At 42.6% G+C, this 23,006-nt stretch overlaps 2 protein-coding genes across 4 annotated transcripts in view; one reads left to right on the top strand and one right to left on the bottom strand.

Moving 5' to 3' along the window:
- The window catches only part of SRSF11 (serine and arginine rich splicing factor 11), a 26,380-nt gene extending 20,794 nt beyond the window's left edge, over positions 1-5,586 (bottom strand). For 2 of the 3 annotated variants that reach the window (XM_075037365.1, XM_075037367.1), the window contains exons 1-2: positions 5,465-5,586; positions 2,656-2,805 (exon numbers count right to left, since the gene is read on the bottom strand). In XM_075037365.1, coding sequence (XP_074893466.1) covers positions 2,656-2,805; positions 5,465-5,571 — 257 coding nt within the window. In that variant the 5' untranslated portion in view covers positions 5,572-5,586. Of the gene's footprint in view, positions 1-2,655; positions 2,806-2,945; positions 3,035-5,464 lie in introns of those variants that run through there. The other variant, XM_075037369.1, reaches the window with a different exon arrangement.
- On the top strand, positions 4,896-23,006 carry LRRC40 (leucine rich repeat containing 40). The gene is made up of 15 exons (XM_075037371.1): positions 4,896-5,082; positions 5,641-5,822; positions 6,322-6,395; positions 7,347-7,476; positions 7,892-8,015; positions 8,832-8,974; positions 10,057-10,229; positions 10,538-10,628; positions 13,120-13,165; positions 15,646-15,754; positions 16,669-16,776; positions 18,391-18,501; positions 20,208-20,285; positions 21,069-21,254; positions 22,289-23,006. The coding sequence occupies exons 1-15, from the start codon at positions 4,935-4,937 to the stop codon at positions 22,392-22,394; spliced, it is 1,809 nt and encodes a 602-aa protein (XP_074893472.1). The 5' UTR covers positions 4,896-4,934; the 3' UTR covers positions 22,395-23,006.

Genomic DNA, 23,006 nt, shown 5'->3' with positions numbered 1-23,006 from the left:
AGAGCCCTTGGCATCTCTGTATGGACAGCAACACAAAGGAAATGACACAGAACCTACTTCAAATAGTAAGGTTAAAAATTAACCCCAGTCTGAAAAAAGTGCCTGGTCTAGTATCAACCGCCCAACCTTTATATGCAGTTTTCAAAAATGCTATTTTTCCACCAAGACAAACATTCTAGATTGAAGATATATGATAATGTTCACTTCAACAGCTATTCAATATTTGGTACATTTTCTGCGCACAGCCTATTTAGTGACACTATATTTCCTGTTCCGTATTGATTTCTTCAGTGGCTTTTCTACTGTTAGAGCTTTTTTGTAAATACTAAGAAATCTTCACAATATCCCTACAAGATGAAGCAGTATTATCCTCCTCTTTCATTAAGGGCTTTGAAATACAAAAGAAATTCAGGCCAAACGTTTTAAGTAATTTTTGGTCCTCCAATTCGAGATATCTGCCACCTGGGTTACTGGAGTTATTTGCATCTTGTTGCCTTTTCTCCCTCGGCGCATAGCCTTCACCAACGCAACTGTAAAGGCAGTCAACTCGGTATTTTCCTATGTGACAAGAACACCAGTGCCAGAACAAAGGAGGCAGAAGTCAGCAGTCAAATGCAGGAGCCTGGCCTTTTTGCAGAAACAAACTTATGCCAGGACACAAACCAGTAAGTTTGCCCTAAAGACTTGTATCTACCAGTATCAAACACTACAGACACAAGGGCACAATGCAGATCTCCCTCGTCTCTTCCCATAGCCCAGCATTATGACATATCCATCAGAGACTTCAGTGCACGAGCCCAAGACAGATCCAATGCTTGTACTGAGGAGGGTCCTGTGGGGCCAGTATTTCACTGCACATTTGTGCAAAGGACCCAAATCAAGAACATATATATAAACAGTCTGTGGTATGGTAAAAGGAGAGTTGCTGGGCTGGGCTTTGGAGATTTTTTGTAGAGCACTTCATTCTGATACCATAAAACTAATCTTTTAACAGATTAGTTAATATGTACCTAAAACTACAAAGTTTCAGAAACAGAATTCACCTATATTAACCTTCCTTAGAAATTAGACAAAATATTAAAATACATAGCAGCACATCAAATAACTGCATCTGTTTAAAGGTAAGTTGCTGGCTGCCAAGCATTAATGGTTCTGCCATTTAAGTATAGTTGTCCCAGCTATTAACAATGCAGCTCTCCTGCCTGGAACTGTCCCTCAATTTCAATTACATAAACACTGCATTTCCCTCTATGCTTCAATTTCCAACACAAAATTGCTAAAATCCAACCCAAAGTAAGAAACTGCAAGAACACCAGAAATGCTGTTTCTGAATTTGCATATATAACCAGCTAACAGGATGGGTGAATTTTCCTGGTTTTGTGCTGGCAGGGATTGAAGACTCAGTGATGACAAAAAGAACGCTTTGTGATAGCCTTTTTTTTTTTTCCCCTAAAATAAAAAAATCCAAATAGCCTTGGGTATTAAAAATAATTTGAATGTGTTCTTGTTTGATTTTTCTCCAATCGAACAACCCTCCTTCATCGTGCCAAAAAGAAACCTTTTCACTTACATAATACACATGCGAAAGATCAACATATAATGACGTTGGGTTTTGCAAGACAAATCAAACTGACACGACCAAAATCAATGTTAACACCTAACGTAATAAATGTGTATTATTTGCACGTTAGTCATTACCTGCCCGTTTTGCACAGAGTTCTTTGCAAGGAATGCACATTTATATCAAAATTTTAGTTCTGTGGCCAACCGTCCATAAACTGCCTACAGTTCTGGAGATTAACCAAGGCAGCAAAGGTTAGCGAGACAGCCCTGCAACAAACAGCTCGGAGGGAAAAACGTGCATCCGGCAGGGGGAATCCCGCGTGCGACTGCATGCCGTAAATCACTGCTTTTTCCCCCACGCAGGTGCATAATTAAGTGAAGAATTACAATTGTAGGAAGAACATAAGCTCTTACGGGGGCCCAGTTGCTCTCCCCGAGCAGGGGCGTATGAGAGCGGCTCACTCCAGCCCCACGCACCAAGATTCGCCCCCCGCCCCCCGCACACCCGCAGGTGCATAATTACATGAATAACTACAACTGTAGGAAGAAAATAAGCTCTTACCGGTGCCCAGCCGCTCTCCCCGAGCAGGGGCGTACGAGAGCGGCTTGCTCCGGCCCCACGCACCGAGATTCGCCCCCCCCCGCCCCCAGCACACCCGCAGGTGCATAATTATGTGAATAACTACAATTGTAGGAAGAAAATAAGCTCTTACTGGTGCCCAGCCGCTCTCCCCGAGCAAGGGCGTACGAGAGCAGCTCGCTCCGACCACACGCACTGAGATTCCCCCCCCCTCCCCAGCACACCCACACGCTGCCGGCCGCGGGTGGCGGGTATGGCGGGGAGGGGGGGGGGGGAATTGAAATCTCGCCGCCTCGCAATCGGGCGAGCTCCTGGGCGACTCGGCGCCGAGCCGGGGGCGTGGGCAACCCGAGTCCCGGCAGTCTCGCCGCCGGCGGCCGCCATGGAGGCGGGCCTGCGCTGGGGGAGGAGGGGAGGGGAGGGCGGAGGCGGCGGCCGGGCCGCGGCGAGGCGGAGGAAGGGGCCCGCTGCTGGCGGGGGAGAGGAGGGGAGGGGAGAGGGCCGCCACTCACTCGGGGGGGAAGAGGCGCAGCTCCTCGATCTTTCCGAGGAAGCCGAAGAGCGTCCGCATCTGCTCGGAGCTGGCGCTGGGGGAGACGTTGGTGACCTGGATCACGTCGGTGCCGCTGCTTGAAGCCATTGCGCTGCCGCCCGCTCCGCTGCTACAAACACATCGGGGAGAGGAAGAGCGCGTTAGGCCCGACCAGCTCCTCGCTGCAGCTCCTCACGGCCCCTCCTGCCGCCTCCGGCCCGGCCCGGCCTGGCCCAGCCGCCGCCGCGCACACACCGCCGCCCGCCTCACCAGCCTGCCTGGGCCGCAGTATCCCACAATCCCCCGCTGCCGCCCTCCCTCCGCGCAGGCGCGCGGGGCGCGCGGGCCCCCACGCAGCCTCACGGCCGGCGGCCTGAGCGCCTGCGCATGCGCGCGCCCCCGGCCTCCGCCGGGAACGCGCGGGGACGGCGCGTGCGCAGGCTGGCACCCCCATCAACTCAGTCGGGGGGGGAACCAGGCTCCGCCTCCGCGCGCGGGAAGTGCCGCGCATGCGCAGAGCGGAGGAGGGGGGGGGCGGCCGTTGGCTGTGGGCGGGAAAGGTGTGAGGTGGCGGCCGCCCGCCTCTCGCCTCAGGCGCTGAGGGGTGTGAGGGACGCGAAGGTTGGCGGGAAGGACAGAGCCTGAGCTGTCCTTCCTGCCGGTAGCACATCCAGGTGGTGGCTGGGGTTCCGGAGTACTTCTGGTCGGTCTTAAGAGGAGCGGATGGGTCTCAGAGGCCTCAACCTTGGCTGGGCTCGGCGCGTTGCTAACAGTGCCCTGCCCGAGGTGTTCCAGATGGGCTTGGTAATGCTGCTTGGTCCTTCACAGCTGTAAGCGTAACACTGCTGCATTTTAAACAGGCTAGGTTAATTGGTACATGAGTTAATTGTATTTACGTAGAGATAAGCGGAGTGGGTGTTTTGTTGCCTGGGCTCACTGAGATGAATGTACTTTGAGCGCTCTCTGTGTTTTCTGCTCTGTTGCTCCTGGCATCAGATCGTGAATAAAGCAATATTACTTCCAAAGTCCATGAAAGCGATTTTTAAGTAATGAATATGAATCATTCCAGGAAGTTAAGCCTTTCCCATCCCTTGTCATGGTTTCTGACCCTGTTATGAACCAGCTTCAGCTTGCTTAACTCCTGCCTTTCCAAATACATCTTCCTCTTACAAGAACAAATATAAACTGAACTTGAAGGCTATATACAAAACTCTGGGATTTCTAGCCCTTTGTTATTTCAATGCTCAGTTAAAACGCCTAGCATGTTCTTGCAGAGTGCTGCCTGGTGGCTCCCACAGAGAGAGGAGACACAAAAAGGGGGAATTAAACAGTGATAAAAAAATAATGAGGCCAAAATCCTTAGTCAAGAGCTAACACCTTAAGTATGACGGTTTCTTGAATCCTGTTCTTGCTTACCTAATGTGGTATTTGGTCCTTAACTAATTAAAGTTCAGTGGAACTATCAGTCAAAGCTTTTTTTTTCAAACAGGGTAGTGCTGGAAACACAAACCCAGCGTTTGAGAAGCGCTACAGCTACAAACTTGAGTGACTAAGGGTGAAAACACACCTTTTTATAATTTACTTCTCACCAGGAACTGCTGGTAAGGACGCAAGATCTGCACCACATGGCGTGCCCAGCTGCAGCTCATTTGTGGCTGAATCTCCTTTCTAATAATTAGCAAGAACTTGACACCCTCAGTTGTGTCATCAGCCACGGTTTCTAGTCTTGCTCTGCTCCCAGGCTGTGTGAGTTTGCACCCCATGTTCAGGCTGCTCTTCAGGAAGTGCTGCTGTTGAGGGGGACAGGACTTCTCCTTTGTCCTCCCATTTGCCGGAGGGAGTTAGAGCCAAAACCGCAAGCGGACCTGGACGATGAAAACTGTACGCAGTCCAGCTGCGAGCCGGGACCGCCGTGGAAACGTCCGTTTTCGTCTCGCACAAAGGTGACGCTCTGGCTCTTAGGGGCAGCCGAACCCCCCTGGGGGAGATGCCAACGGTCCCCTTTTGGGCCCGGGGTGAGCCCTCGCCGGGATGGAGGGAGGCTTTGCCGGCCGCCCCCGCTCCCGTTTCGGGCCACCATTTCGCCGTCGTGGCTCCCACCCCGCACCTCCGGGCGGGAAATGGCGGCCGGGGGAAGGCGGTAGCCCGCCGAGCGCTCCGCGGGCCGCCTGCCAGCGCCCGGAGCCCGCCTGAGGGGCCCCGCCAGGCTCCGCCTGCTCGGCGGGCGGCGGGGCGGCGCCGGCCCGGCCGCGGCGAGGGATGGCGGCGAGGAGAGGGCGGGCGGGGGACCCCCGGGCTGGCTTCAGGGGGCCGGCGGCGGAGCCGGGCCCCGCCGTGCCGCAGGGGCTGATCCGGGCGGCTCGGAAGAGCGGGCAGTTAAACCTGTCGGGCCGGAGCCTCAGCGAGGGTGAGCTCGGTGCCGGCAGGGACGCGGGGCTCCTCGCCGTCCCCTGTGTCTGGCGGTGACGCCCCTTCTTCCCCGCACCTCGGTCGCGCTAAGCCGGGCTTGCAGGCTCGCGGGAAGCGGCGGTGCTGCCGCGGAGGGCCGGGGGAGGGCGGCTGCCTGCCCTTGTGCCCAGGCCTCGGCTCTCCGGGAAAACCCACGGCTCTTCAGCCGAGGGAACGGGCGCCGTGTTTGCCGGCGGTTGCTGACCGACCGATTCCGCGGGGCTGCTGTTGTCCTGTGCCTTGGGGTTATGCTTGGCCGTGCTATCCGGGTAGGACAGGAACAATACAGAGGGAGCAACAACAATGCATATTTCCTGCCATCTGTTGGCAGATCGACTTACTTTTGGCTGTTGCTGGCAGATTTCCATCGGCTTGCTATTGTCAGCTCTGGAGAAATGTCTCTAGAAATGCAGTTGGCTGTATGGGTGTCTGTATGTCTGAAAACCATTACGACAGTGAAGCTTTGAGAGTCAATATCTGAAGAATGTAGTTGACGCCTGTCTGTTTGTGTATGTAGTGCCTCAACATGTGTGGCGGATAAATTTGGATACTCCGGAGGAAGCTCATCAAAATCTTTCTTTTGGTGCTGCGGATCGCTGGTGGGAGCAAACAGACCTGACCAAGCTGATACTCGCCTCAAACAAACTGCAGTGTCTTTCAGAGGATGTCAAACTTCTGCCTGCGCTCACTGTCCTGGATGTAAGTACACTGATCCCATTACGGTAGAATTGCACTCTCCCTGTAGGCGGTGGGAAAACATGGTCTTAGATCTTTGTTTTCCATTTCCCTGCGGTGGTGGATGTGTAGAAGTGGCACTGGTGTATTCTCAGGATAAAGAAAAGATCTTTACAGATCTGGTAATATATCAGTGTATACGCTGGTAGTGGGTGCTGTTCTGTAGAAAGATCTATTACTTATTTATGAAGGAAGAGCTAATACTGGATGCAACCACTTTTCCTGCACTCCACTCTTTCCCCCGGCTTTGTATCTAATCTCTTAGTGTTTACAATCAATTAAGTAGAATTTTGCAGATTGGCAGTTGCAGTGCTGCAGTTGGTAATTGCTTTGAGGCATGTACATAGCTGTACTTGTGTACAAAATTCTGTGTATTAGGTTAGCTTGATTTGTTTCTGGGGTAGGGAAACAAAACCCACAAGGTACAAATTAGTAACTGTATTGTAAAAACTTTATTTTCCAGGTGCATGATAATCAACTGACATCGCTTCCTTCTGCTTTAGGAGAATTAGAAAATCTTCAGAAACTTGACGTCAGGTAAGTACAGGTTACAAAACTGGAACATGAGAAATACTACAGTGACTTTCACGGTGTCAATAAGAGATTGCAGTACATCAAATTTTCTTTCAGAAAATTTATTTCAGATTTTTAGCTAGATAATATTAATGTATTGAGAATCGTTAAGTTTTGGATCAAAACTGATGATCTTAGGTTTGTTAAAATTATTTTCACTGATACTCAAAGACACAAGTCTCACTTGGAAGGTGAAAACAGTGATATTTTGAATAATGACATGAAAGTAATATCTACATTCATTTGCTTCAGTCTGGCAGTTTTGAGTATAAAAATACTTTTTGTCCTGAATAATATGCATTGGAAATAGTTGTGTAGATCTTGTTCATGCTGGAAAGTTCATAATCTTCTGTTTGCTGGAGTAATTTTGTAAATTCGTGCACAGAGAGAGAGTACACTGCTACTGTGTGTGTGAACTACATGAGCCAAAAAAAATTAAGATCCAGCTGGAATATTGTAAATTCAGATGAGGATTCAATATTCATATGATGAAGCATTTTTGAAGAAATAAACAAACAAACAGTTAATTTCTCCCAGGAAGCTAATCCATCGTAGAGGGCTGAGACTGTTGCAGGAGACAGATTTTTCTTAAAGGTGATGCAGCAAGCATATGTGCGTGCTGCAGCGTGGGAATGTTTTGCAGAAGCCTGTCTCACTGCAGATGTAATTAGTAGTTAGTCTGTGCCAGCACAGAATATTCAGTGTATCTGATGCTGGATGTGCTTCGTACATGCTCTAGGGTCTGAAGAGCTTGTGTTTCAACAAGCTGCGCGTGGCTAAGATAATCCAGCTGATACAAGCGTTGTAGCTCTGGTTTGGATAGCATCATGTGTAACAAAAGTGTTCTGTATGCAGTTAATGTTCTTAAAACCACTTAGTGATTGTTTTTTCCCTGTGTTACATGTTTAATACTAGCCACAACAAACTGAAAAGTGTCCCAGAAGAGTTGATGCAGTTGTCACATTTGAAGAGCCTCCTTCTTCATCACAATGAGCTGAGTCGCTTGCCGGATGGATTTGGACAGCTTGTCAATTTAGAAGAATTGGTAAACTAAACTTTTTGAAAAATACTTAGTTGTGCAGAAAGGCTGATTTATCCATGTTTTGCTACTGCTAATTAAAAATAGCTTAGATGGCAGAACTTTGTGAATATTCTAATGACTTACGTAGGTTGTCAGTTAGTACATGGTGGGTTACCTTGTTTTGGTTTGAAACCAAGTTTTGCTCTTGGTTTGCCAAATATTTTAAGAAAAATCAAATCCCTTGTGATCTATCAGTTATGGGAGACTTGTTTCATCTATTCACATTTCTACCAGGGAGATCCTGAAGATGTCAGCCATCTAATTTTAGTGTTCTGCCAGTAATTAACTTTGCAGTAGCAGTACTCGTGGGATATTTTAAACATCTCTATTTCTAACCACTCTGTTCCTCTCTCTTTTTTTTTTTTTTTTAAATCTTCAGGATCTGTCCAACAACCATCTCACAGACATTCCAACAAGTTTTGCTTTGCTCATTAACTTAGTGCGACTCAATTTGGCTTGTAATCAACTCAAGGACCTGCCTGCAGATATCAGTGCGATGAAAAGTAAATTTGTTCCCTGAGATTATTGAATGCCGTACAGCCAGTTCTGTAGTTATGTTCAGAAATATGGTGCATATTATTTAGGATTTTAAAAAATATTCTTAAAGAGTTGATGTATTCTCAAGAATATTAGTTCAGAATTATTTAAAAAAGTCAGCTACAGCTAGTGTATATCAAACTTGAATCCTCTTACGGTTCGTATTTCTTGATAAATGGGGCATGGAATGATCAGAAAAGTGTAAGGATTAGTATTGTTCTGCTTAGAAGTTATTAGCCTTAAGGCTGCAATAAACAATTTGACAATTTTTTTTTTCTTTATTGCATATTTTGAGTGGAAAATAAAACATAAATGAGAGATAGTTGACATTATTCGGAGGAAAATACCATAAATTAGAGAGTGATAAAGTTGACTTCTAACATTTGATTGTTAAATATCAAGCTGACTACTGGTTGATGTGAGATGGGTGTTTTAATAGCTGTGGCAGATCTACAGGAACAGGTGACAGACTAGAGCTTTTATAAATGCTATAGAAATTACTTGCAGGTCTTTCTGAGATGGTCTGCAATATTAGACTCTTTCTTGACAAGAGCTAGTATATGGCAGTGTCATTGAAAGCATTCCAGAATGTTCTGTGAAGGATAAATGAAAAGCAGATGCCTTGTTTTCAGAAATGTTGATGCTAACTGATTTGATATCTTCCAAAATTCTGTTTGGCAAAATATTATGTTTATTTTAAGAAGCAGGATATTTATGCTTCCATAGATAACTTTTAATTTTCTCTTATTTTTCTGTTTGTCACTGCACGCTTATTTCTGTAGGCTTAAGACAACTGGATTGTACTAAAAACTACCTGGAAACTGTACCTTCTAAATTAGCAACTATGGCGTCTTTGGAACAACTTTATCTGAGAAAAAATAAATTACGTTCTTTACCAGAATTTCCCTCATGCAAATTACTGAAGGTAAGGTTTGAAATGGTTGGTGTACTGTAAATGTATTTGCTGTAAACTTGTAAAATAATGACTGTTACTTTAAACACAAATTTTTGTGGAGTGCTGTGATCAAAAGTTGATAATTCCGTGTTTAGAACTCTATTTAATACATCCCCATTTGCAATTACTCTTACTGTCCACATTGGTCAATACTAAGGTCATTTGGAAGAGAAATTTGCAGCAGTACTCTTCAGATTTGGAAAATAAATATCTAGACGAGGAATGACTGAAAAACTGGATCTGGTATTGCCTGCAACAGTTATTTTTTTATCTCTAGGATCATTTTCTGGATAAATTTACTTAGTTCATTGTAATTTTTTTCTTTGTAACTGCAGAGAAAGTATACTTTTTTTTTTCCTTTTAACATAATCGGATCTTCCAGATATTTTGGGGCCTTAATTCATGATATATTTAAAATTGAAAATTTGTTAATCAGCTAATAGAAAAGTGATTGGGCCAAGTGAATGCCTGTATCGCTGTGTTGTTTCCAGTGACCAAATCCGTCAAAGAATGCAGATACTTCAGTTCTGCATAACTCTGAACTCAGCAGTTCAATCAATCCCAAGCTATTTCAGCATTTTCTAAGAACATCTGTGTTGGTGTGTGAAGTTCAGTGTCTTAGTATGTCCAGCAGCATGTGTGCACTCTTTCTGGTCTAAAGAACCATTCATTTTTTCCATTGTAAATTAAACATTGCTAATAGGGAGATGGAGAGATACCCTCTCAACTTCCTATAACTTGAAATTTAAGAAACTTCTTGAGTAAAGAAGTTGTGGACAAGTTCTTGACAAAAGTGGAGCAAATTTATTCCTAGCTTGGAAATGGAACCCAAAGCTAAGGGTTCTGTGATGGTTGCAAAAAAGCTAAGTTCAGACTCGTGTCTCTGGATCCTTGGAGGCTTTGATATTTCATATGCAGATGAAAGGGAATTGAGATCTGTGTTTTCTCCACATCATCGTATGTTTTTGCAGATGTCATGGTTTAGGAGATTAGTAAGTTATAAAGTAATTTTACTAGAGTAACATAACTGTGGGTGATCTTTGTTTCCGTAGGAATTACATGCTGGTGAAAATCAGATCGAAATACTAAATGCAGAGAATCTGAAGCATCTGAATTCCCTGTCTGTACTGGAACTTAGAGACAACAAGATAAAATCAGTTCCTGATGAAATTACTCTGCTTCAGAAGTTGGAGCGACTTGACCTCGCCAACAATGATATCAGTAGGTAATATTAAAAACTGCATTATGTCTGTGATGAGGCATAGCTAATGACATCTAATGACAACTAATTCTATAGCTGATGTATTTCACTTTGTAAAATGTAATTAAAAAAAGACTCAATCATAAAATGAAGGAACCCTTTCTGTATTGTGTAAGTGCTATGATCAAACTGTGCCTTTCTTAAATGTGGTATGTTCTGGTTTTTTTTTATTTGAACTTGAGCTTCAGAATACTGGGCTATCTGACAAATCATTGCAACTTCTTTAGAAATTGTTTTGAAGCTGCTTTGAAATGAGTTGTTTCCCTTTGTAGATTGCCTTATACATTGGGGAACCTCCCTCAGTTGAAATTCCTGGCATTAGAGGGAAATCCTTTGAGAACCATTCGAAGAGACCTTCTGCAAGTAAGCACTATAGACAGTATATAAAGTTTGGTTATATTGCATACATACGTTATCCAAATTGTGCAGCCAGAACATTAAAAAAAATTCAAAAACCTCTGGATTTCAAGTAGCCTGTGGAACTTTAATCCATCTCTTTTGTTTGTGTGTATTGTGATTTGGGTACTCCTTCCACTGGAGTCTGATGCAGTGCATAACACCATGAGGACTGTGGAATAAAAGACATTGTTGCTTTATAGGACCTGTTTCTGATTTGCTACAGAAGTTGTAATGTATACTGCAAACGAAGTAATGGATGTCTGGGAAAAAAGGGTAAGGCAGCTGTCTGCTGTCTAATCCTGTTGCAATCACAGTACATTGCAGTGCTAGGTGAGTACTTTACATGAGGCTTTTCCTAGATGAGCATGGATTTCTGGTTTTCATTTCCTGCTTGCCTGAATGAAGGATCTAAGATTCGATTTCCGGAGCGTATTTGATGACAGATGCGTTTTGAGCAACGGCAATCAGATGTAGTACGTTTTCTTAAGGATAACCTACACCTCACATCTGCATTCTCTTTGTAGGTAACCAGCAAAGTGAAGGTGTGAGTTGTGCATGGGAAAACAAGTACATAGGGCAACAGGCAGGCTGGCGCATGGGCACTACTGCTGCTATAGAATTCCCTTTATTTTTTTCCCTGGCAGGCTCCTCTTCTTGTTGGTGGTATACATTACTTCCTTCTGTGGTTTTGCCAATGTTATGAAATAAACGCTTACAAAGCACTGGCATTCTCTAAAAATAAAGTAACACTGAAGACTCTCTGTTGAAATGAAATTTTGTAATACCTGTCAGAAGAGGGAAAACATTGTGTATCTGAGTGTTGTATGCACTAAATTAATGAGCAGGGGTTCAGTGGATGGAAGTCATACGTGATTCCAGAGTTCAAAGTTGGCTTAAAATGTGCATGCAAAGGAGTCCGAGTTAGGGTTGCCTGGTTACTTTAGTTCTGGTATTCCCTAGCTTCTGAGGATTTGCTGTCTTTCAAATGTAAGAGCACAGATGTGTGTAATTTCTTGTGTATATTTCAGATTTGTAGCAAAAGACAGGTACAAGGATTCCATTATGGTATTTTATACTTACACTGTCTTGATCCATTACCAACACTGTAAATTCATATAACTGGAATTTTATATGCCTATCTAGATGTTTTTACACTTGATGTAGAGGAGTAATTGATAAAGCTTGTAGGGTTCCCCAGGCAATTCTTAGAAGCAGGTGAATACTGAGATTAAGGATTGGCAGGGACTTGGGGGTAAGTATAGTCTAGCAGGCACAGATTCTTCTCTTGTTTATCCCTGTGCCACCTCATCTTTTCCTGTTTCTCTGGCCTCTCATCCTAGTCCTGAACCCATTCTTGATGAATGTCTAGTCAATTTCTGTTAAATCCTAGTCTCTCCTTTTTTGCGTAACATACTGTCACCTGGCTGTTGAGCTTTGTCTTGCTGTGTCCTTTCCTCTGCATGCAAGCCACACCACCGTTACTCAGCTTTCTGTTTGACCTTCACCTTTTCCTTAAAAGTTTCCAGCTTCTTCCATATTGGCTTCTTTTGTCTCGCTCAGCACAGCACATGCCACGCCTAGCTGTGCCTGCAGTCAGTCCCAGTCTCCTCCAGCCTCTCTCTTGCAGTCGTTTGTCTTCTGTTTCTGTCATCTCGCCAGATTCCTTGTGAGAGTACCTTTCTTTCCTACTTCCACATTTTCTTTATCCCCTCTGCATTCAGATCAGCCAGTCTCTTACTGTGTGTAACATAGATGTCAGCTAGAATGAGAAAAGTTAATTCATATTCAGTGCTCTAGTTCAGTCCCTGGTTTTAAAGCATCAAGGAGAAGCGTGTAAAATCTTGAGGAAAACCTGGCTTTATCCTAAACAAATGGGCTAGACGAGATTATGCTTAATTACTCATAGATTATGCAGATAGTAACTGTGTTTGACCAGTAGAAGTTACTATGAGAGGATTGAAAGTCAAATCTTTGGAGGACTGAGCGTTAAAAATCCATGCAAATTATGTAAACTGCAGTGTTTTTCCCAGAGTTTATAATTTTAGACATAAAAAATTACCAGAACACTGAACAGTCAGCTTCCTTGACAAATTTTAAATGCTTCTCCAAAGCATAATTGGGCTAGACCTTTTTAAGGAGAAGATGAGTTCATTTGAATTTTTTTCCTTGCTCTTGGAACTGGCTAGCTACTTTAGATAAAAAGCTAAAAATGTGGAGCCCGAGGTAGTGATATGAGATTGGAAATTTTGAGCTGGAATAAATAAAATTGTAAATAAGGAGGTTCGTAAGATGCTGCAAAGAAGGTTTTTCTATGGGAAGCATTAGGTGTATTTATAGTCAGCAGTGCTATGGGCTCCACCTGTGTGACTGGAGTTGTCATTCTTCATTGTCAGAACAGCTATATAAACACTGGCTGGTAAATGCTTATTGACTTTTTTTTTTTTTTTTTTTAAAGAAGGGCACCCAGGAACTTCTAAAATATCTAAGAAGCAAAATTCAAGGTATGTTGCTCTATTGCATTGCATTTTAAAGAGCATCTTTCAAGGAAATTAAAATAAGTTAGAATCTACAGAGAGAGGGTAGCTGTTTAAATCCAGGTTCCTCCAGTTATCCTGCAATAACAGAGTTTTCTTTACTCAGCAGTTTGCTCTTATATTTTGGTGCTGTTTCTTTTTCTTATTCTATTAGAGAATACTGAATAACAAACATTCCTTACTGAGGATTATCATTTAGAAAAATAATCTTAAGTATTTTTCCCCTGGCCCCTTTATGCATTTTGCATGAGGAATTCCAGTACCTTTTTTATTTTTCCTCTGAACATCATGGGAAGTTTACATAAGGGGTTCTTCTTTTTAAGCTTGCCATATGTCTGCTGTCTTGTTCCCTATACTGTGACCAAGAGTAGGTGATACTTTCCAAAGGTAGCATGTATTATTCATTCACATAATAACATGGGCAGTATGGTCCTGTGATTCCCAGAAAGTACATGCATGAAAAAGTCTGCCTTGAAGTCTTGGTGATACCATGAAGTCTGTCTCGTGGCTGACTAAGAATATAAAAAGTTTTGGGGGAGAAAGTAACTGATTATTTTAAGCATCATTCTAATTGTGGCCTGTTAGAATTCATCTTTCTGCTCTCCAATAGTCTTGATCCCAACCTTCCCTATAGAAATAATTAAAAATTCATAAAGCAGAAAATTAGGTGAAATATTTCAAGGGGATTACTTCTCTCCCCAAATGCTGTATGTTCTTTGCAGAATGCTCTCTTGGATTCAGAGCTCTGCCCCTGTGGATTTAAAAGCATCTAGATGATTCTGTATCACATTTTTTTAACAGATATGGTACTTTGTAAAAATGTACTGACAGTATTAAAAAAGCGGACAAAAAGTTGCTAGTTGCTTTTGCGCACTCAAGTCACTTTCCAGATTGATACCTGGGCTTCTAATTCACTGAGATACTTGAGCATTTGGGGGGGGGGGTGGTGTTTTGGTGGGTTTTTTTTTCCCCCCTCTGTGTTTTCTAAACAAAATAATTGAGATGACAGTGTATTTTTTTATTATATAGGAGACAGGCTGTCAGAGTCTTTTAAGTAACTTGCATGCTGAGAAGGTAAAACCCTTTCCAGACAGGACTTCAGTTTACTATCTTTAGAAATCTTTCTTCAAGTTTTAAAACATGAAGTAGTCAAAATGAACAAGTTCACTGGCCATGTTAAATATAATATGGAAATTATTATGCTGCACTTAAATAGCAAAAAATGCTTAACCTCTTAATTTAGAAGGGGTCTTCATAATACATGCAAGCAACTTTTATTGACAATGGTATGTGTGAATTTTCCTTTTTGTTAAGTAGGTTTTCTCTCGGTTTGCCAGAGGATGGCAGTATTAATTAGGTTACTGCAGCCTATACAATTGCTTCAGAATGTCAGGTTCCATGCAAATCTGACATATTATTAACTTGATAATTGGATGCTAGAGTGCATACTCAGAAACTTATCTGGTAAACTATAATAGATAATATAATTGTGGATAATAAAATCAGCTAATGTCTTGCATGTACAGCAATGCTTATGATTTTACTCTACCTGCTAATGGCATCCAGGTTGGCGCTAACCCAGTAGTAGTCCTATTTCTGTAGAGGTTTAAACTGGAAAAAGTCGTCTTTTTTTTTTTTTAAGCTTGTTTTTGACCCTTTTGACCTTTCTGAATGAAATGATAACTATTTGTGGTTAGGCACAGTTGTTAGTAGACTTTCATTCATGGCTGCTGTTGAATTTCCATAGAGTTTTGTTCAATTTCTTTTAGTGGAAGTTGAATTTATCGTATGTTTGGACCTGTAGCTAAGCTTTACCCTACTTAGGCATATGTGAATATCTAGGGTGTGATGTCACACCTCAGATGTGCAGAACGATGCTTTTAATCTGCATTTCATAAACGTTCAAAGTAGCTTTGCAAAGCCAATAGCTTTTTCATGTGGATTGCAGATAGTAATTAAATGGAACTCTACATAGGAGGTTATGATGAAGGTTTATAAATATTAATGTTTTAACTAAAACTGTCGTCATATTTGCTGTTCTGGATATAGGTGATCTGGATCATCACTTCTAGCCCGGATTCCCCGTTTATCACTGTTTCTAGCTCCCTACCCCTTGGAGGCTACTGCCTAACATAACAGCTAGCTGCTGCTAGTGTAATACCTCTATTGCTTCCTGACCTATTTTTTTCAAAATCCAAGTCAACTTCTCTTCTCTCCACCCAGCCTAAAAAAAACGCAACATGGAAACCTGATTACAGAAAAAATTTACTAGAAAATTCTGGAAATAATCTGAGTCTGATTATATGCAATTGAGCCAGAATACAGGAATAATTAAAAAGGGTGATGGCTGCTGACTAGGGACACTAAACCTCTCCATCGAGGCCATTCAGAACACCACATCTGACTGCAGCCTGTAGTTTGTGTGACTATACGTTTGTTATCTCTAGATGACGTAACCAGACCAAATGAAGAGCCTCCTGTGACAGCCATGACTCTTCCAAGTGAGTCAAGGATTAACATGCATGCCATAACTTCACTAAAATTGTTGGAATATAGGTATGTGTTTTGAAATACTACCTGTTTCTAAAATTGTAAGAACACTTTCATATTTTTTGCCTTTTTTTTTTTCCTTCATGATACATACCAAACTGCAAATCCTGCTGCATTTGTGTGTTTTTCACTTCAATTTGTGTGCTCAGGAATAGGCAGATTTGAATTGCAGGGTGGATTAATTATTTCTTTGTATTATCAAATATTCCGCAGTAACAATCCTTTTGGCTCACTGAAACACTTAACACTTTCAGCTGCTTTTAGTACCTTTTAAACTTCTTTAACAATTTTCATTAAGCCTCAGAACATCTTGTGGTAGGTGAATATCTCTTCAGTGATTTCTGAAATGCAGCCAACAATGTAACTTGTTAGGTTGGGAAAGGGGAATAAAACCCTATTTGTGGAGAGCTGCTGGGTGAAATGCATAGTCCTGCTGAGAGTTGGAATGTGGAGAGGACCTCACTGTGGTGAAAGGGCTGGGATGGCTTTGGTCACTACAAATGCTCAGGAGCTCCAAACTGGGGAGTTACCCGAGTTACACATCACTGTGCTGGGGATGTTTCCTGAGCTGAGAGGGGGAAATCCATTTAATGCCAATCTTGCTACACTTTCTGGCCCCATATGCAGCATTCACACTTCGTTGGGGTAGAGACACAACTCAGCTCTTAGCAATTTTTCTGAAGCACAATAACAGATCAGGGTGTCAGTGTGAAATTATATTATCGCCCAGATGCCATGTAACATGGTGCAGTGATTGGTAGCTTTCTGATTAACAGTCCTTCAAGGACTTTAAATTGTCAATACTTAGATATCTATTCTACTACTCATCTTTTTCTAAACGAAGATGAAAATCTCTTGTTAATGAATAGGAAATGATTAACTTGTTCGTGTTACTCAGCTAAGTGCTTTTCATTGTTTAGTGAGAAACAGGCAGCTGTGATTCCTGATGAAATGTTCAATGCAGTCAGAAGCAATCCTGTCACCACTGTCAACTTCAGCAAAAATCAGCTGAATGAAATTCCTCCAAGGTACTTTTGTAAAGGTCATTCTCTATTTGTTACTTTCTTTTCTACTTTTGTTTCTTAGTATCTTGTGTTTTTCCTAATCAATGCTATCTATGTGTTTGTACACAGACACACAAATGAAAGCATAACTGAGATGCTGAAACTTGTGTTTCTAGTATGAGTAGGATGCAGTGGGTCCATTGATGAACATGGAGATGGCAGTAAAAAGAAGCTTGGCTATACTCAATGGTGCTTTCATTACACATTGTTTTTCATTTTGCTTTGCTAAGCATTGTTGAAATGAATGAGGGGAGACTGATGTGGCTTCTCATAATAATGAAGTGCTGTACTTAACTACAGTGTAGGATTGTTTTCTCTACAAAGCGGTCTTTTTCCCAAAGGAAGATAATTTCTGTGGATTCACCACTTTATTGGGTGATAACTGTGTACTATAGCTGAGGTTCCATTTCAATTCAGTTTCTTCAGGTAGCATAACTGTGTTTTTTTTAAAGGAAGCCTGAACATTTTCTATGCCTCTTTTCTTGATAGGTTTTGTGTCCCATCACGTATCATTTGATATTATTGTACTTGTTACATCATCCACAGTCAAGGGAAAGCTTTCTCTTGACACTAATGGGAATAAAAAGTCTTTTTGTTTAAGGAGGAAGGTTACTGCATCTCTGATAGCCCAAGAAAATCATGAAAGCTGATTTTTAAGGATACCACCACATTTGTGGGGGTAACTTATTTCCATTCTTGGACCCAAGTGTGCTGAACATTTAACCTTTAATACATAGAACTTGAAGAGGTGCGATCTCTTTCTCATAAGAAAAACCCCTATTTTCAGTACAGTTTCTAGAAAATCAGTTTAGTGTGATAATGCTTGTGCCTCCCATGCTTTTGCACTGTATTAGAGGCTGTTGCATTCACAGGGGATAGGTGTAGGTGGCAGGTGCTAGGTGCCAGAGAATTCAGTGGCAATCCAGGTAGGAGAGATTAGTATTTTCTCCTTTAATTACCTTTTGTTTTTAGGGCTAAAACAGAGATTCTGTTCTAGGGATTCAACAGCTAACTTACTGAGCTGTTTATTATATTAAGATGCTTTGGTGTAAAATATTTCACTTCTACAAGAAGCAGCAAATGCTGTGTTTCCTCCAATTTGTAATAGCAGAACAGTGGAACAGAAACGAAAGATGGAAATAAAAATAACAATCTCTTTCTGTTTTTTTGACTGCTAAAGAGGGTGGGTAGAGCCTTTTTGTTAAAACATTTATAGGGCAGGAGATGGCAGTTATGGTTATCTGTGCTATGATTTCTGAAATACCTCTTAATCGCATTTAAGTGCATAGGCTTTTCTAGTAAAATTTACTCTCCTAATCACCGAGAGAAAACTTACTCTCCTCATAACTTTAGATAAGTGATTCCGAGCTTTGTCTTTACATCAAGTGTAAGACTCCAAGACAGTCAGCTTTCACAGGTGAGGGTTCCGTTATCTTTGCTTCACAAAATGGCTTCTGAAATGTCAAGAAACATAGCATGTCCCTCATTTGTAGAATAAAGCAAGTTTTTTTAATAACATAGAAAACAGAATGCAAACATGAGCTTACATAATAAAAGTATATTCATATTGGGTTTCAGGATTGTGGAGCTGAAAGACTCGGTTTGTGATGTCAACCTTGGCTTCAATAAAATCTCATCTATTTCCTTGGAGCTTTGCATGCTCCATAAATTGACACATTTGGATATCAGGTTTGTGACGTGTGTTGGACTTCCTTTCTCGCTAACTTATTTTCGTGCCTTTTTAAACCAGCCATCTGTTACAGTGCAATAGCAGTACTGAAATAATTTTTCATTTCCCAAAATGCCTCCATGACAGCTGAATGACCAGCAGATCTGAAATAGCAAGTGGCCTAGATTTAGGCATTGGTTAAGGAAAAATGCAAACAACAAGTGAGACTCGCTGTGATGAAAGGTCTTGCCTCAGTTATGAAAAGGTTCTTAGGGATGTTAAGCTGCTTTTTAAAAACACCCCACCACCACCACCCCACAAAAGAAGCCCAGACCAAAAAGTCCTAGAGGATAGCTGGGGAGTAGTACAGTGAAGGTACGAATCTTGTGCTGCCTGAAACTGAAGCTGTCTGTAAGTATTTTATTTGCAGTAGTTACTTACTGTCATTTTACTTTCTCTAACTCCTGAAAAATGCTCATTGCATTTGTTTAGACATCAGGATTAGCTCACTGGCATTTGTTATCTTTGGTGTTTCACAAAATCAAAAGTAGCAAAGCACAGTTGCAGAGCCCGGCTTTTACTTTGGCTTGATTTAAAGGAACCTGCCTGTGCCTGGAGAGAGTCCAGCGAGGGGCCACCAAGATGCTGAAGGGACGGGAGCATCTCTCCCACGAGGAGAGGCTGGGAGAGCTGGGACTGCTCAGCCCGGAGCAGAGCAGGCTCAGGGGGATCTCATCCATGTGGATAAACACCTGCGGGGAGGGTGCCGAGAGGACGGAGCCAGGCTCTTCCAGCGGTGCCCAGTGCCAGGACCAGAGGCCACAGGCACACACTGACATGCAGGAGGGTCCCTCTGGACATCAGGAGACACGTTCTCACTGTGAGGGTGACCGAGTACCACCAGGGAGGTGGTGGAGTCTCCATCCTTGGAGATAACTTGGAACCCATCCGGACATGGTCCTGGGCCTCCTGCTCCATGGTGCTGGGCCAGGTGAGCTCCAGAGGTCCCTGCCAACCTCAGCTGGTCGGTGATGCAGTGACATACGTGCTGCTGATGGAGGAGTTAGGCTGACAACTGCAGAAATGGATGATAATAGGAGATTGATGAGGCAATGAGGTTGCATATCTTGGCGATTAAGAATTGAGGTCTAAGTCTGGGCATCTTCTAGTAAGTGGTCTTTATCGTCCTGTAACGGCTCTGTGTCACACTCAGGACATACCTTGTTTGTCCTTACAAACACCTGTCTTCCTTGAATTTAAAAAGCTTCTGAATGGCTTCCTTTTGTGGGAAATGCTAGGGTAATGTTAGTCTTAAAGGAGTTTGTTACAGCACTTGGATGGGAGGCTAAATGAATTCTGAAGAGGTTTAGAGTTAGCCTACTGATTCACTTTGGCACCAAGATTGGGGCAGTTTCATAAGCTTTCCTCCAAAACCCAAGGAGCTGAATTGCCAGGCAGGTTTGTGGAGTTGTTAGATGCTTTGAAATACTTGGGAATCTTTAGAGGACAGACTTTAAATCTCCTGCTGGCAGAAATGAGAATGCAAACCTGGTGTGCATTAGCAGACATCTGTACTTGAGCATGGTCTTGACCCGTTTATGAAGCAATTAATTGGTTTAAGACAGCATGTTGGCACGGATAAATATGCATATTCTGTCTCTGTGGATTCTTAACTAAAAACTTTGTAGAAGTTAGTGATTATTGTTTGTCTTCATTTGATACACAGAAATAATGTTTTGACATCTTTACCTGAGGAAATGGAGGCACTGACAAGACTGCAAATAATAAATCTTTCTTTTAATAGGTAAGCAACTATTTAGACTTGGTTTTTTTTTTAATACAATAAAAAAAAGAATGGGGCCAAATTCAGTATGATCTTCCTGTGATGTAAGAATGAGGAGGCACTTGATGAACTAGCTGTGAGGTTAAAACCGATGAAGTGAATGTACTTCCTTACACAACGGGTAGTGTATTTTTGGAACATTTCTGCCACCAAAGTTTTGGAGAGAGACTGTAGCAACTGGTTAAAAAAGGGATAAAACAATCTTGTGAACAATATATCCAAAAATGGATAGATACCAACAAACAGGACTACCCTCCAGCATCCATAACACAGCAGTTCTGAGGGATGGAAAAATACGAGGGGAATGGTCGGCAGGAAGCAGCCGAGCAGTGTCCCTGAAGAGCGTCTGCTACTGCTGCTGTTGCTCGCCGCAGGAACGAGGTTGGGCTAGAAGCGCCCTTCCTCTGCTCGGCGGGGCGTTTCTTAAGTACACAGGAGAACAACTGGCCGTTGTTCTCCCTTTATGCTGGTGAGTCACGTTCTGTGAGACATGCTGGTCTTGTCAAATGAGCATAGTTGACCTGCGGTACTGTTAGAGGTGCTGAGCTGTCGCTGTGCAAGTTCTGTTGACCTTTTTTTCCACTGTGTGCAAGGCAAAATAATGGATGCTTTCTCCTTTCAGAGCAGCATGTTTAAATGCTTACCTTAAATAAATACAGCTAAAATGCTGTCTGATTTTAAAGGCTGCTAATTTTTGAATGCCCTGCTTCTGACTGTTACTGGTTTGCCTCCTTTTTCTTGAAGATTTAAAGCATTTCCCAGCGTCCTTTATCGCATCCTGACACTGGAGACTATCCTGCTCAGTAACAATCAGGTTGGGTCCATAGACCCTCTGCAGCTAAAGAAGATGGAGAAGCTTGGAACACTGGACCTTCAGAACAACGACCTCCTCCAGGTGCCACCAGAACTTGGAAACTGTGAAACTCTGAGGTATGTGTTTGAAGTGATGACCTGTTTTATAAAATGTGTTCTGACTGATCTCTTCAGGGCATGTTTTGTCAGAGGAAAAAGTACTAATGGGCAGTATATTTCTTTGTAGGTCTCAATGCACAAAAAGGGTCTCCCTTACCATTTGTAAGCCAATGTGGTTTCTTCCATATTTTCTCAATATTGCAGTGAATTGGGGGAGTTGTTACATGATTTTTTTTAAAAAAAGGGAAAGGGTGTGTTGCTTTGTGTAAATCTAATGTTAGAGCCCAAGTCAGTCACCTTGTCTGTAGGTACAGACGCACTGCCGGTGCACCCATAGACAAGCCCGGTTAGCCAGGTAGGTGAGCCACCGCACTGCCTGCCAGTTAATACGTTTAGCTCCTTACCTGTGTGTGGAACTCAGGTTGCTGTAAAAGAGACAGGGTAACATTCTCTAAACAATGTGTAAAGAGATGTAACTGTGAACACCCTTACTTCATGTGCCTCAGGGAAGACAGTTATGCGTAAGTGATCTGTCTTGTCCAAGACAAGTAGTCACCAGTCCCTGTGTTTTCCCCTTTAAGGACACTTGCTGGGGGGACTTCAAAAACACAAAACAAAACACCACCCCCACAAGCAAAAACCTTCACAGAGATGTGTGCGTACCAAAGAACAGCGGGCTAGCAGCTAAGCTAGAAAGTGGAGGGTTACAATTTGACACAGTTTTCCCCTTTTACTGTACCATTTCTGCATTTCAGAAGTTCTTTTTCTCACTCTTCTGGCAGAGGCTTGCTGAAGAAGTAGGGTGTGTGTGTATTGTGTGTCTACAGTAATATACCACCACTGATTTATTAGCATAAATTAAAATTCAGATGTCTCTAAAGAAGATAAGTTAGTGTGAACTAGGGAAGCAGAAATTAAAATTCTTTTAGTAGAACAGAAGAGGATTTACTTATGAATTTCAAAAGATTCAAAAATCTATAGGCAGTGTACGAATGTATTGGTACAAGGAAAAGTCTTTCTACAAGTAACTCAAAATCTCTCTGGTTTTCTAGGACACTGCTGTTAGAAGGAAATCCATTCCGTACTCCCCGAGCTGCCATTTTGGCCAAAGGAACAGCCGCAGTGCTGGAGTATCTGAGAAGCCGAATTCCTACTTGATACAACAGTCTGTGTCCTTGGCGGAGTTGGGAATCAAAGTATTATCCTATCTGACCAAATGCCGTAGGGTTGTACTACCTTCCTCCTTCTTTGTCAACTCTTTGTTAACCTGGCCTGTGCCACAAAGCATTTATGATGCTGTTTAGAGTTCGCATGCTAAGGAAGAACTCGCCTATGAAGTATTTTCCCCTAGAGGATGCATGTTTCAAGAGTGCATTTTAAAATACCACAATATATGTTTACACTTTTTGTAATAGAGGTTGCCACTGCAAGCTGCCTTCAGTAAGTGACAAGGGTTTTTCTACAGTTAAGCTAATTTTTAAAAGAATTGTCAACATCAAAGTATTTGAGAAAAAGGCAGAAGTAAACACCTTGATTTTTGTATGCCTGTTTTACAGTCTCCTATGAGGTATTTAGTCTCTCTTCACTGCTGCCTCAAAAAAACAGCTGCTGGTCTGTATGTGGTAAAATGCTTGAACCCTTAAACTGCGTGGTGGCGATAAGGGTTCGGCACACAATGTATGGCAGGCTGTGTGCGCATTTCGTGTAAAAGTAAGCAACATGTGGTTGATGGTGGTAGCTGCACTGAAATAATAAATGCTCCCTGTTGGA

This window comes from Buteo buteo, chromosome 10 (assembly GCF_964188355.1).
Source record: "Buteo buteo chromosome 10, bButBut1.hap1.1, whole genome shotgun sequence".
Classification (NCBI taxonomy): domain Eukaryota; kingdom Metazoa; phylum Chordata; class Aves; order Accipitriformes; family Accipitridae; genus Buteo; species Buteo buteo.
This window is presented reverse-complemented; position numbering and strand designations above follow the sequence as displayed.